Below are 13,753 nucleotides of genomic sequence, written 5' to 3' on the forward strand. Positions count from 1 at the left end.
GCTGGATGACTGCTGTACCATCATCAGCTATTTCATGCACTCACTACACAAGCTTTGAGCTTTTCATCCATCAGTGAACCATGTCCTTTTCAGTTCTGTGAAGCGCTTTTTAGACTTAACATATGATCTTTAAAAGGAGGTAGACAGAAAGAAGAATGAGAGAAATACAGTGCAGCTGTGAAGAATGAAAGTAATTCATGAGTGGTAATGCTCAACATCAACTTTGCCCAGGTGAAGGCAGCAGAGAGTTAAGCTTTGTAAACTCATTCAGCTGCCTTGGTTACTTTGTCGTCTGTTCGTTACACATCTGCATTTGGCTGTGCTGTTGCTAAGTGAAGCTGATTTCTTTATCTTGTTACTGCAGGCTGACAGTGACAAAGCTCCATCTTGATCTTAAAAGTAATGGCAGAGGGATACACCATAGCTTTTCCACGCTTTCTAGTTGAATGGCAGTCCTACAGAGCTTCTGTTTTCCCTGAAGAAGCCATCAGAAACCCTGCAGAAAATCTTAAACCCAAGTACTCAAGTATTTCACTAGCCCCAAGTATCACTTACCTTTCAACATGCCTGAAAGAAAAGCAAACTTACCATACATTCTGAATGAGGTCAACATGACCAAGAAGAGGAACTCACTACTTCCTAAAATTCTCAGCAAGTAATTTTTTAGCATCCCATGAAAAACAAGGACAGATATGTCAGGTTACTTGGTTGTTCTTGTGAAGATGATAAAAGAGATGAAGGTATAAAAGGGTAAGAAAAGAACTAAAACTCCATCCATAAGACATAATGGCACAAAACATTAGATGGATCACAAAATCTTTGTCCCAGAGAAGGGGGGCCTAAATGCTGGATGATGCTTTTTGGCCTAAATGCTGGATGATGGCTAGGAATGACAGACCCTTTGCAGTTGATGTTCAGCATACCAGAAAGATGCCAGTAGATGTTAGGACTGGCAACTAAGCAGCCTAAAGTCTGTGTACAAGTGAAATCACCATCCAGCTTTCTGTGTATCCTTGGAATAAACATGCAAAGATATACTGGAAAAAAAAAGTGGCAGTATGATGCATAATACTGCCACTTTTTACAGTCAAAGAAGCAGCTTTATAGAAGCAGTTCAAAATCTCCAGATTTCTCTTAGGACTGGAATTTCAGCCTCAAGTTTGGAAAGAAGAAAAAAAGTAAGATGATGCTCTTCCACTATGTAAACAAAATAAGATATAAACACCTAGAAAGGTAAGAGCATGCAAATGCAGGAAAGATTTCCCTTGGAAAAAAGATAGGTAGTCATTCATCATCCTCTAGAATATTAACACACATGCACACATACTCCTTCATCTGATGTATGAAACAAAGTTTTTCATTACAATGGATTAAAGGGCACATGACTTGCTAAATATTCAGAGAATATATAATCTGTAGCCCGTTGCCAAGCAGAAAAATATCTAGAGCAAAACCACAGACATTGCTAATTTGCAGAAATGAGTGAAACTGCTTCTAACAACTGAAGTAATTCTGCTGTCTCTGTTACAAGCTTTCAGAAGATAAAGCTTACAGGATATTGTGACTAGAGAGGCCCAGAAGACTTCTCTTTTCATTTCCTGGTGTGGGTTTTGCCAGGGATTTCAGCCCAAAACAGCAAGAGGTACATTCTTCTGGCTAAAGTGTTTGTAGCCACCCACAAATTGCTTATACCTGCCAGTGACAGCCTTATAAATTCAGTCTGGATTTATATATAATACAGGTTACTAGAGGATATTGAACACTCCAAAGAACTTTAGGCCACATCCTCTGTCCTACCCCTACACAGTTACTGTCTTTTACAAACAACGACCTGGCCACTGTTTGATTTAAGAGTATTTTGGGTTTCCTAGAAACACAGTACTGAAGTAAGTTGAAAGCTTTATAAAGCTAGTTAAAGAATTAGAAGGCAACTAATGCTGATTTATATCACCTTGGTATTTGTGCTACAGTACTTATCAGAGAGTACAGTTATAACTGTTGTGGTTGATAATCAGATTTCCAGAAATGGCTGGAGAATGTAGTTCAGACATGTTTCTTGAAATATTCTTGCTTGCTTACATAAACAAAGAAAGAATTGCACTGGTTTTGTTTGTTTGTCTGTTTGTTTGTTTTTAACTTTAAACAAAATTCACATTAATGTGAAAATATTTCCTTCAGGAAATTTGCTCTCACTTTTTTTTTTTTTTTTTTTTTTTTTTTTTAATATCTTATCTTAAGCCTGGGTAGCAAAGGTAAATCAAGTAAGGGAATAAATAATAAATGGCCTGAATTTTGAACATTTTATTTTATTTATTTATTTTTTACATGCAAGCTAGTCAAGAGTTGTGAGTCCTTAATGATCCTTTGTATTGATCTGAGAATCAGAATGTGGAGAATCAGAATCTGGATATCCTACTCAGCCTCGTGGCAAAGGGTAGGAGAAAGTTATTCCTTCAAAACAAAGACCCTGGACCCTTACTTATCTCTGGTGAGAAAACAAAATTCCAGAAATTTCAAAATCTTATTTTGAAGGAGATATGCTATCATGTAAGTTAGGAAACAGTCTGAAAACAAAACAAAACAAACACTTTATGGGCCTGCTGTAAACCAAAGGAAAAAGAAAATTTTGGCTGATAATCAATATTTAGAAACAAGATGTTGATATGAAAAAGGAAGAAAAATAACAGAGACAAGAGGAGCAGTAATATGATTGCAGAACTTTCCACTCACACAGGAAAAATACCCCAGGGTTAACTCTAACCTTGTTCCAGTTTTTTACGAAGTCTGAGGGAGACAGGAAACACCTTCTGACGTGTCACCTGCAATCCCTTTTTTCCCCGTCTGCACATACATGGTTATTACTAGTATAATTTTTTCTTTCTCTGAACCCTTCCTTGATAAAGGCCCACAGGTATTTCCACTATGAACTAGATTCTCAAACCTACTTACCAGATGTCATCTGTTTCTGCTTATTTAACAGAGTTCAAATGGATTTTGACAAACAGTGTTTCTTCAAGAGGCAATGGAGTAGAGACCTTTAATGACAGAACTATGTGTCATCTTTGCCTACGAGCATAAATTTGCACAGCGGGCAGTATGGTGAAAACAGCTTATCATCAACTCATCACCTCTCATCATTGTTAGAATGAAATGCAAATGGAAATGAACATCACTTCAGTCATGGCTGTGAAAATTAGCATCTGTGACATTAGCAGTGGCTCATTTATTATATACTCAAAATTTCAGGGAGAAGGAAAAAAAATAAAACTTGCTCTTTTCAGAAATTTACCAGCCTTTGAAATAAAATTAAACCCCTCAGCTTCCCCCACTCAAGAATAGATCCAAGTTAATATTGATTAGCACTGCACAATCTCTTCACTGCAGATCTTGTCCTACAGAAGATCTAATTGTCTTGAATTATATTTGGTATTTAGGTTTGCTGTACCTATTTTCTATTTTATTTTCTTCAGTAAATATTCTGCATTAGAGAATACTGCACAAGCCACTGTCTAAGAAAATTGCAGCACCAAAAAACTTGCTTGTAACATCTGTCTGCACTACAGGCTTCAAACACAGGCAAGTGATAAACTTGATACAGATGACAAATCCCATAGAAATCAATAGGATCACAGCCAATTTGTTCATTTATATGTTTTCAGGATAAGGATATCCTTCTGTGAAGAATATATAAAGAAGAGAAATCCTGGACTCATTAAATCTATGGTAAAAATGTGCATTGATTTCTGTGCAGGCAGGGTTTGAAATAATGCTTATAAAAAAGAAAATTAATTATATAAAATACTACTAGGGGACAAAGTTGTGCAGCAAAGTATTTCCTTCAGTTGGATTTGCCACTATTTTATTATAGCCCTGAAAATAAATAATAGTTTATCGCCTTAGTAAGTGAATATTGATTTAATTAGAAGCTTATTTTTGCCTAAACAAAATACACAGGCATTGACCCTGAATTGTCTTATACCAGAAGTAAGCTGAGTTCCACACATCTAGTATGTTCGGAAGCAGAAAAAGGAAACAAAAATGTCTCAAACTTTTAGCATAAACATAGATCATCTGTCATGTAAAATAATGACACAAGACTTTCCAGAAAGTAAAGCCAGGAAAGAAATGGCGCAAAGTCATGTTTGCTTCAGCTTGAAGTAAAGCCAAGAATCATCAGGCAGATCTCAAGTTTGCTATGTCTGTAGGAATTTGAGAGAAACATAAGAATATCTTCTGCCCAGCACATTACATTGTGTGAAGTAAGCAGCACAGTGCAGGGACATTTTACTGATTAGTTTGCACCTTCCATTGTCATTTACACCTGGTCAAAACCGCAAAACACCAAAAAGTGGAAAGAGGAGTAGCTGAAAAATGATGTAATAGTTTTTTTTTTTTTTTTTTTTTTTTTTTTTATGGTACTTATGGTACTTATGGTACTTAATGAAGCACATAAAAGAGAAGACTAGAGCCTGTTTAATTTCTTCAAATGTTTTTCTTACCATTTTTTAAAATCTACTTTGTGCCACTCCCCAGATACACAGAGATCTGTAACACCACCATAAGGGCCAAAGAGGATAAAATCCAGGCAATTTCAGGGCTCTTTGGCTTATCCTCTAAGTCAACTGCTCTCCTCCTCCCAGCTCTCCAAGTGGTGGTGGGACAGACTACACCACCTCATGGCGGAAGCACATCTGGTAAAAGCATTCACTCCTGCTCCTTGCTACAACACACTGCTGCTCTGTGCCTGCCCCTTCAGCAATGCAGGGGACTTGCTCTGGCTGCAGGGAGCTGCCAGGGCCAAGGCAGACTCTGGTGATCAGGCTATGTGGAAACCCTAGTTTGTTTGACTTCACCTGCTCACAAACAATACTGAGCTGTGGCTTAGAACAGCTACATCACATAAACTGAGTCATGTCCAGGTTGACAGAAAAGTGAAGAGAACAGGTGAGTTCTGAAAGGATGCCCTGAGACTGCTCTTCGTGGGAAGTGCTCATGCTGTACTGTGATAGAAAGTCATTTAAGGACATGGACAGACAGGTTGGATTAGAAAGAGGACAGTCTTGAAATAGAGAGCTTAACCCCTCAATAAGTTTGAATTTCTTCAATATTAGGCAGTGTATTTTTAAGCCTTAGGACTGTTCCTTTACAATTCAACTGCCTAGGTTCTCAGCTGCTGTACAAGGTGTAAACGTATAAATTCACAGCAGTATGTGCAGCTACAATGATAAATATTAGCAAATGATATAAATCCTTTCAGTATCTCTTTTGAAAATATTTATCTCCCCATTTTCTCTGGGATAACACCAGGTGTAGATTTTTTTTTTTCCTCAAAAATGAATGTTTATTACATTCATTATTTACTTTACATAAAAATTACATAGTAGTTTTATACATATCCACACATATACAAAAGCTGCCAGATATGCAGAAAAGTTATTAAGCATGACGGTAGTGCTATAGTAATCCTTGCTGTATAAGGAAAAACCGCAACACTAGTATTTCATGGCAATGGACCTTTGGGTAGAAGACACCGAGAGCTGCAAGATGCTATTTCTTATCTATGTAGCACTTAGCACATTTGCAGAATTCTCTAAAATGCCACAACAATAAAGTAAATGTTTTGCAATCAGAGAACTGGCAGTTAGATAAGTGAAAATCTGTATTATTCCTCCACTGGCCACTGACCTGCCCACCACTACAAGCATTTTATACACCCTATGCTATACTACAGTTTTATACAGGGACAGTGAATTGCCAAGGTAAAGGTTTTAACATCAACTGTGCACAGTATTCCTTCAACTTTATCAAAATGCATAACCAGATACTCTTCATGGACATTGGGTAATTTCACATTAGAATGTAATAAAAACAAAAGGATTAAAAAGAAAATCAAGGTGAAACACTTGAATTGATGCACAAAAGTTCATACAAATATAATAAAGACAACTGGTCACTATGGATAAGACTGAGTTGCCTAAGCAGATGTTTTGGTTGTCCTGTTTCTGGGTCTAAGGTGGCAAGCGACAGTTTCACTTAACAGTTCTATGGCTTTCCCATAAGTCTTGTGTCATATGTGTCAGCCCCATGTGTCTGTTCTGGAGACTCTAGGACATCTGAGACAGCCACCTGAAGTTGAGGAAAGGTAGCCCAAGACCTCCACCGTGACAATGATATCCTTCCCTGCGAGTATAAGGTGACGTCAAATATTGCCTACGCAGAGCAGGGGTAGTCAGGAAAACATCTAGAGTAATCACTTGTGAAATTCTGTAACTTCTGTTGGGAGGTGAAGATCTGCATCCCATGTTACCCAATTCTGTATCGAGCAAGTTAGGTATTTGCGTTGCTTACACAATGCATGTTTCAAAACATGCTACATCAAATGAAAATTTCTATTCTGTGTGAAGGAAGCTGTCTCCTCCCACAACCTTTTTGTGAATATCATATTCAGCACAAGATTCTCATAGTGGAAGGTTTACACAGGTCTTTGCAAAAGTGGGACTATAGTCGCTAAAGTGTTTCAAAGTATACTATTAAGGCAGAAAGAGATCCTGAGCTAATTCACAAATACTTTCCAATTTTTGGTAAACATTTAAAATAAGACTAAGTCAGCCCAGCAATGTCAGGAGGTTTGAAAATCAGTCAAGTGTTTAGACTGTCTTTATTTCTCCTTTACACAAACAGTGAATCCGTATATATATAATTTTCACAGACTTTTATGTGTATATATATATATATATATATATATATATACAGATTCACATAGATTCAGAGATTTGAGAAGCCACAATGCCAGCATTTTAATAGCATGGAGTACATTCATAAATGAATAACCAACTGTGTGGGAAAAAAAAAATCAGACCATTTGTTAAGTAAAGTATTATTCTGGAAGAAGAGAGTGACCAAAAGTGAATTTGCAAATACTAAATGGACAGGGTCTCGTGATCCTTTCTTACTTATAGTGTAATTCAATATTAACTATACTCCTTCCCTGCCTTTAAAAAACAGTATGATGATGGAATAGAAGCAAACAGATACCATATAAACAAGTGAAATGCTTAAAAAATATACAAATCCATGGAAAAATGACTTCAAAATTCTTTCAAATCCATAGAACATAACATTAATTTTAATTGTTAATGAATCAGAGACTAAAACTGCAAATGTGATATATAAAAGCCCATGTCATGTAAAACCAGAAGACATTCCTTCTGAAAAACTGTCTTCAATAAGCTTTTAGGATATAGAAGTCACAATGTGAGGTGTGTTCTCAAACAATGAGAAGATGGGTCTGTAAAACTAAGAGACACTGAGTTACTGAAATCAGAGGTATACTAAAAGGGTTTTCTAGTCTCTTATTTAAATTTTAAGCACTGAAAAATTGATATGGAAGTGCTCACATATAGCACCATCCATTTCTCTTAAGGCTCACAACACAATTTGAAAGGTTATTCTACACACAGTTCAGGGACTTAAAGTAAATTTGTAGGGCAGGACATATCCTTATGCATCTTCCAAAACTCACACTTTCTGTCTTGCAATTCCAGATTGTAGAAAGCGTCCATTGTAGCAACTTATCAATTTATTAAGAGTATTTCTTTCAAGCTGAAAGTATAATCATTCCCAGAAAAATGAAGACAACAAAAACTGATTGCCAAGTACCATCTCCTCCTCTGGTTATGATGATGTAAAAGGAAATTTACTAAAACAAGGAACAAATCTAATAGTTTTTCTAATCCCTCACTACTTCTCACACTCTTTTTTGGGACATCATCCGTTTATTACAAGTGCAAGGGAGAAAGGGAATTTTTGTGAGTGTCTAATAAAAGCCTAATGCAGAACATACACCAATAGACAATATCCAGTACCAGAACCCTTCAAAACAGCTATAGCAGCTTCAGAATTATGATTTCTTGGATCAGATCATTAAATTTATAAAGAGAGTACATAAAAATAAATTATTGAAATTATACTACAGAGAGACTTGCTGAGGAAATCCTGAATTGCTTGAGGTTTTGGTTTTCAGCTCCACATTTTCTGTAGCGGCTGCAAAACCTTAAGAGGTACTCCATGGAATTACAACCAGTCCTAGGCCTTTCAAGTACCTAAATATTCCTTCTAAAACTTGTTAAGAATTCCTGTCATAGTTCATTGACAATAACAGTTAAAGATTCTTACCTTTGGTTTTTGACTTTTCTCCTTATCAGACACATTGGATGGTTTTCTCTTCAACATTTTAAATTCAGGTTTATCCAACCGATGTGCAACTGCTACTGGCTTGCAACTAAACTAAGCACAAAAAAAGTGTATACCGCGCAAGGGCACATCAGTTAATGCAGTTCCTTATTCTGTCAGGATGTGACCACGCAGCTGCCTTGCAGAACGGGTGAGCAAGCTGAAATGGTAGTTTGGGGAGGGAGTGAGGAAGGAGGGGAGGAAGTGACAGGGGAGAGAGAGAAAGAGAGAGAGGTGCACTAACAAGATGAGTTGAAAATGAGGACAGGGTGCAGACTAAGAAATTCTTTACAACTTCTGTGTTACTGTCAGGCCTCAATAAGACATTGCACAACCTCAAGAAATCATTCTCTTTTCCTCTCTCATTTTTCCCACTCAACCTTGTGGCACTAACTGCACCCTTCACTTCAGCTTGTGCTGAGACTTGAATGTGAAGAAGGTGTGCTGCTCTTCTGATCACCAAGGGATATTATTTCCCAGCAGATTTGCACTGCACTGTGGCACATGGTCAAGCTGCTCCCTAATGTCTGTCTCCCTTTCTCTCTTAGCTGAACAGTCATGCAATAACTGCAAGAAGATTAAAGGCTAGTGTTTGGGAGAGAAGGAAGAATTTCTAAAGCCATTTTCTTGTTTTGCATGGTAGAATATTTTTTTTGCCTTTCATCACAGAATTTTGACACCCTGAAATAGCACTTCTCAGTCTTCCACTGTTGATTTGGTGGCAAAGTAGGAGGGAGAACAACCAAGTCTAAGAGAAGGCTTACAACAAAGAGTCAGGGGAGAATGACAAATTAAAGTTCTTTTCACCCCTTTTAAAAACAACTCGGAGGCTAAATGAAAGTGGTGGTACTAAGATAGCTTAGAATTTCTGCTTATTTTTGTTTGATATAATTTGATAATTTGCCAAAGTCAAACACACACATATCTGGACTATCCTAAAAAAAAAACACCTTATTTGTTGTGAATCATAAAACACAAAACCTGAAACCATGAAAAAAAAATCAGCTTTTTGCTGAAAGGTGGATGAAAATTCTCAATTACAAACCTAAAATCTTTGGGCTACCCATAGAACTTCAACGAAATCTTAACAGTACTACAAATGAATAAATGAATCTATTTTTAAGTTAATTGCAGAACTGAAAAAATGAAGAAATAAACTTTGGTTATTATTATTATTATTTTTTTTAACATTTAACAGAACCACCTGAACTGAACAACAGAAGAATTGATAGTCAAAAGCTGATAAGAGATGAACAGGTCTGATTTTTTAGAATTTCCTTTCCCAGCCCCAAGCACACTTCTAATTTTTTGAAGCATAAATGAGGAGACAATGCTGGATAAGCAGCAGGCAGTCTCTCTGTTTAATTGCTCTGTTCATCCTCTATCACATGAATACTGCAAGGAGGGAAAATACACTACTCATCAGATGAATTCCCATTTCAGTTTGCTATTTGGACTTCTAGTTAAATATATAAGAAAAGTTTCGAAGGCCTTCTTGGATTCTGATGGATGTGCAACTGAATGGACTGAGACTGATGGGTAAATTACTATATGCTAATGGTAAAATGAGGTTTTCCTTTTCAGAGCTTCTAAGAACTAGGTGGTTAAGAAGGAGAGGATGAACTGGGCTTAAGATATGGAGATTATGCCAAATATAAAGCAAGATTGTTCTTCAAGTTATTGGGTTGTAGTGAAATACATGTTGAACCTCAGCCCATTAACCAAGATGTTTCACTTCACACTTTAACCATAACTACTCTCATTTAGAATAGAGCTGAATTTTATTATCAATAATAAGATACCTCTCAGATTTCATCATCATTATTATTAATTAAATATGGATTATTGTTAATAATAAAAATGATAAACTCTGAGGGATATGTTATTTATAATTATTAATAATTAAAATTATTAATAGTTATTAATAATAGTGATGAACTATAAGGCACATGTTTCTTCCATATATCTGTTACGAACACCCTAAAAGTCCATTTTAGTTTTTAACCCTGAGGAGGTTTTACCATGGGTATTTAATCAACCTTAGTAATTCAGTAGAGCCATATGTTGTTATAGTAGTTGTATGTATGTTTTACAGTGATTAAACCCGATTATTTATCTACATAGATATACATTGCAGTATATTGCTTTTCTTTATAATCTGATCCAAACCGAAGGATTAAATAACACTGCTGATAATTAGACTGTGATTTCCTGTCTCAGGCCACTGTTAAAATCTTCATGATTAATAAAATGAGAACTCATCTGAAGAGTAATATATGAGCTTCCATTCTGTAGAATATTTATTGTGAAACAGGAAGAAAGAGGCCATTTCAAGAGATATAGTACCCACCCATATCTATTTCCTTTCCTCATTCACATATCAGAAAAATTATAGCAGCTTGAAAGCTGACCTGATTAGGTTCTTGCCCTTGGAAGGTTGACCCACACTAGTTTTAAAAAGTAACAAAGTGAAGAAAATCAAACATATATAACAGTAAATTCATTTAATTCAGTTAACCAATACATTTAAAAGAGGGCTCTTCTGTATTAAAAATTAACAATAAGCCTGGTGCTTATATCCTCTGTATTTCAAGCTAATTTTTCAAAGAGGAATGAATACCTATGTAAAATTAAAATAAAAATTCTCATATTTAATTTTCTGTTGGACATGATTACAGGTAACCTATTCCATTTCCTTGTTGGTTTTTGGAACTGATCCAAGCCACAGTGAAATCAATAGATTTTTTTCAGATTAATTTTATGAGGCTTAGATTGGACTCCATCCTGACATACCTAAGCAATGCCACTCTTCTCTCTCTGAAGTCCAATGGGGAAAAGGGTTTTCCACTTAAAAATAATTAAGATGACCCCATGAGAATGATTCCCAATGTCATTATATTTATAAAAGGCAATACACGTTATAGCTTATTATCATTCTTCAGTTTTAATGAGTGGACTATGATGAAAGATCCTGAATACTCAGGTGCTTTATGTGTCACCCTCCCACACAGTATCAAGTGTCACACAACAGTATCAAGCACTACACTCCTCAGTGACCTTGCCTGGAAAGAAGAAACTACTTCCAGTCTAAACTGTAAGTATAAACTCATACTTTCTATATCTGATTATTTTTATAGATCTACAAAGTAGAGTGAAAATTAGAATTAAGGGTTTGGCAGTGGTGGTCACCTGTCAAAAAGCAAACAAAATGAGATATTTTTCATATTAGTAACTCATTTTTCACTGCCTGTCAGACACATCTGGCCCAAGTTTAACTGATGACTCAGAGATACCTGGGGGCTGTACATTGCTTTCCCTTATGCTAAGTGATCCCAAAGTGTGTTAGTCTATTTTAATTAAATTAAGATTTGTATATTTGACAAGAAAAGAAAGGTGCCTTCAGCCTCTGCTTTTATGTCCATGCCTCTCCCTGTATGACCTAGCTTGCTTAGGTATTGCAGAAATCTCAGAACAGGAGGTGGAGCTGAGTAAATAATTTGCCATGAATAATTTGCTTAACAATTTTAGTCTTTATTTCCTCAAGGAACGCTCATGAGAAGAACACAATTTCCTCAAATGTACTAATTACTGGTCAGAATATAGCTAGATACTTCCCTCTCCTGATCTAATCTGTGCAAGGGCCAGCTACAGTGCAGTCAATGCCACTTGTCAGCACAATTCTCGCGATAAACTAAGATGGCAAAGAGGCTACAGAAATTAAAGGAAGAAGAGTGAAAAAGTGAGATCTCTCTCCCACTCGAGTGAGCGTCCCTCTCCCTTTAACAAAAGAAGCCAGATGTTGTTGGCTGGGCTGTCTTTATAAGTATTTAAACTAAACACTGAATTCTTATTTTAACTGAAGACTGAGACTCTGCTTTTTCTTTGGGATCCTGGGGAATGGAGCTGGAGCTTAAGGTCCCATTTTCAGAACTCAAGCATTCACTGCAGATTCATCACTCCGAACACCCCACACTTAGCACTCAAAATTGCTCCACAACACTTATGGGCTTTTCTTCACTCAATGAGTTGTGTAATTTCTTATCGAATTGGCTCCCATGTGCTTTTTATCAGGAGAAAAAAAAAATAAAGGAAAAAATGAGGCTACATAAACTCAGATTCTGTGAAAGACAAACAGGATTAAGAATATTTTAAGTTTATGCCCTTGATTTGTCATAGGGTTGACACTATATCAGGAAAATTCCTATCCTGTATGAGGCGGAATTCTTATGAAGACTGCAGAAACTGGCTATTCAACAAAGCTAAAAACCTAAACCACTAAAGGTTGCTTCAAAAACTTGATCTTTTCCAAATAATTTAAATTGGGAACAGGGGGATTTTTTATGCTATACATCCACTGAGACAGCATCAGGGAACAAATGAGTAGAGTGCAAGCTTGTTAAAGCAACAGTAAGGGCACAAATAAGCAGGAATATCACCATTATGTTGAATCCCAGAAATTGTGAAGTCAGCCTCCCTGAGACTCTTGTGCTTCCTTCTCTTCCTGAAAAAATATTTTTGCAATTCTTTCTTTCTGTATGCTAATCCTTTGCCACTAAGGTCAATGGAGTCACAAAGAAATATGGCAGGGACAAGCTATAGAGCATCGCTACCAAAGCTCCTGCTGAATTTAGAGACATTTCTGGTACAAAAACAGCTCCTATTGGGTAAGAAAAAATGTCTTATTTCCAGGCCCCCAGACTATGTCCTTGGCATGCTCCCAACATCACATGGCCTAAAGGGAAAATGAAGTACCAAGAACTTATCTCAAACTTTGCTCCCAGCACATTCTCTGGTATTAGCAGTAGATGAACAGATCAGTCATACCTACACTATGTCAAGTTAGCACTAACACTAATAAAAATCTATTCTATTGTGACAGAATGATTCTCAAGGAGATTGGCTTTCACCTATTGAACAAATCCCTTTCTTATTACCTCGAAGAGTAAGAGCCAGAGTTGTATCTATATCTTCTAGGTATGCCTGTTGGGAAAACTCAAAGTCAGCAAGGTTGGTATCTTGTAAAACATAGCCACAGGCTTATCCAGTATCCGTGTAATAATTTCCAACAGAAATATGTGCGTCACTGGTGGGTTTCCTGTATAGTTTATTGTAAGCAGAGCTCATTTTACAGTCTGTGATGAATAACAGAAAGCAACTGACAAGACGCTGTTGCTGTGGGTTCGGGCATGTATGTGAATAGGATGCTGTTTCTCAGAGTCAATGTTAAGTGGTAGCTCAAAGCTGCATGACAATGTTAGTGCAAAGCTGCATGATTCTGTTAGTGAACAATGGGATTGCTAATCAGATACAAGGGCATTTTATCCCACATAATTTGCAGGTTTGTATAACTGTTTTGTAATTATCCAGATGAAGCTCAGCCTCCCAGAAATGCATTTAAAGATAAAGAACGACAGCTACCTTACATATCTATTCAAAAGACATAAAATTTGTGATGAAGGGAACTGATGCAAAAATAAATTTAGGCTCTCTGTCTTAATTTTACACATAAAACATGACATGC

The 13,753-nt window shown here is 36.5% G+C and overlaps 1 protein-coding gene across 2 annotated transcripts in view; it reads right to left on the reverse strand.

Annotated features, from left to right (window-relative positions):
* The window catches only part of LOC118160584 (SAM domain-containing protein SAMSN-1-like), a 104,956-nt gene that overhangs the window by 26,149 nt on the left and 65,054 nt on the right, over positions 1-13,753 (reverse strand). The window contains exon 1 of one of the 2 annotated variants that reach the window (XM_035315398.1): positions 8,176-8,406. The exons of the other annotated variant lie outside the window; for it this stretch is intronic. Coding sequence (XP_035171289.1) covers positions 8,176-8,232 — 57 coding nt within the window. The 5' untranslated portion in view covers positions 8,233-8,406. Of the gene's footprint in view, positions 1-8,175; positions 8,407-13,753 lie in introns of those variants that run through there. 2 annotated transcript variants of the gene reach the window in all.

The sequence above is a fragment of the Oxyura jamaicensis genome, chromosome 1 (genome assembly GCF_011077185.1).
Source record: "Oxyura jamaicensis isolate SHBP4307 breed ruddy duck chromosome 1, BPBGC_Ojam_1.0, whole genome shotgun sequence".
Lineage (NCBI taxonomy): Eukaryota > Metazoa > Chordata > Aves > Anseriformes > Anatidae > Oxyura > Oxyura jamaicensis.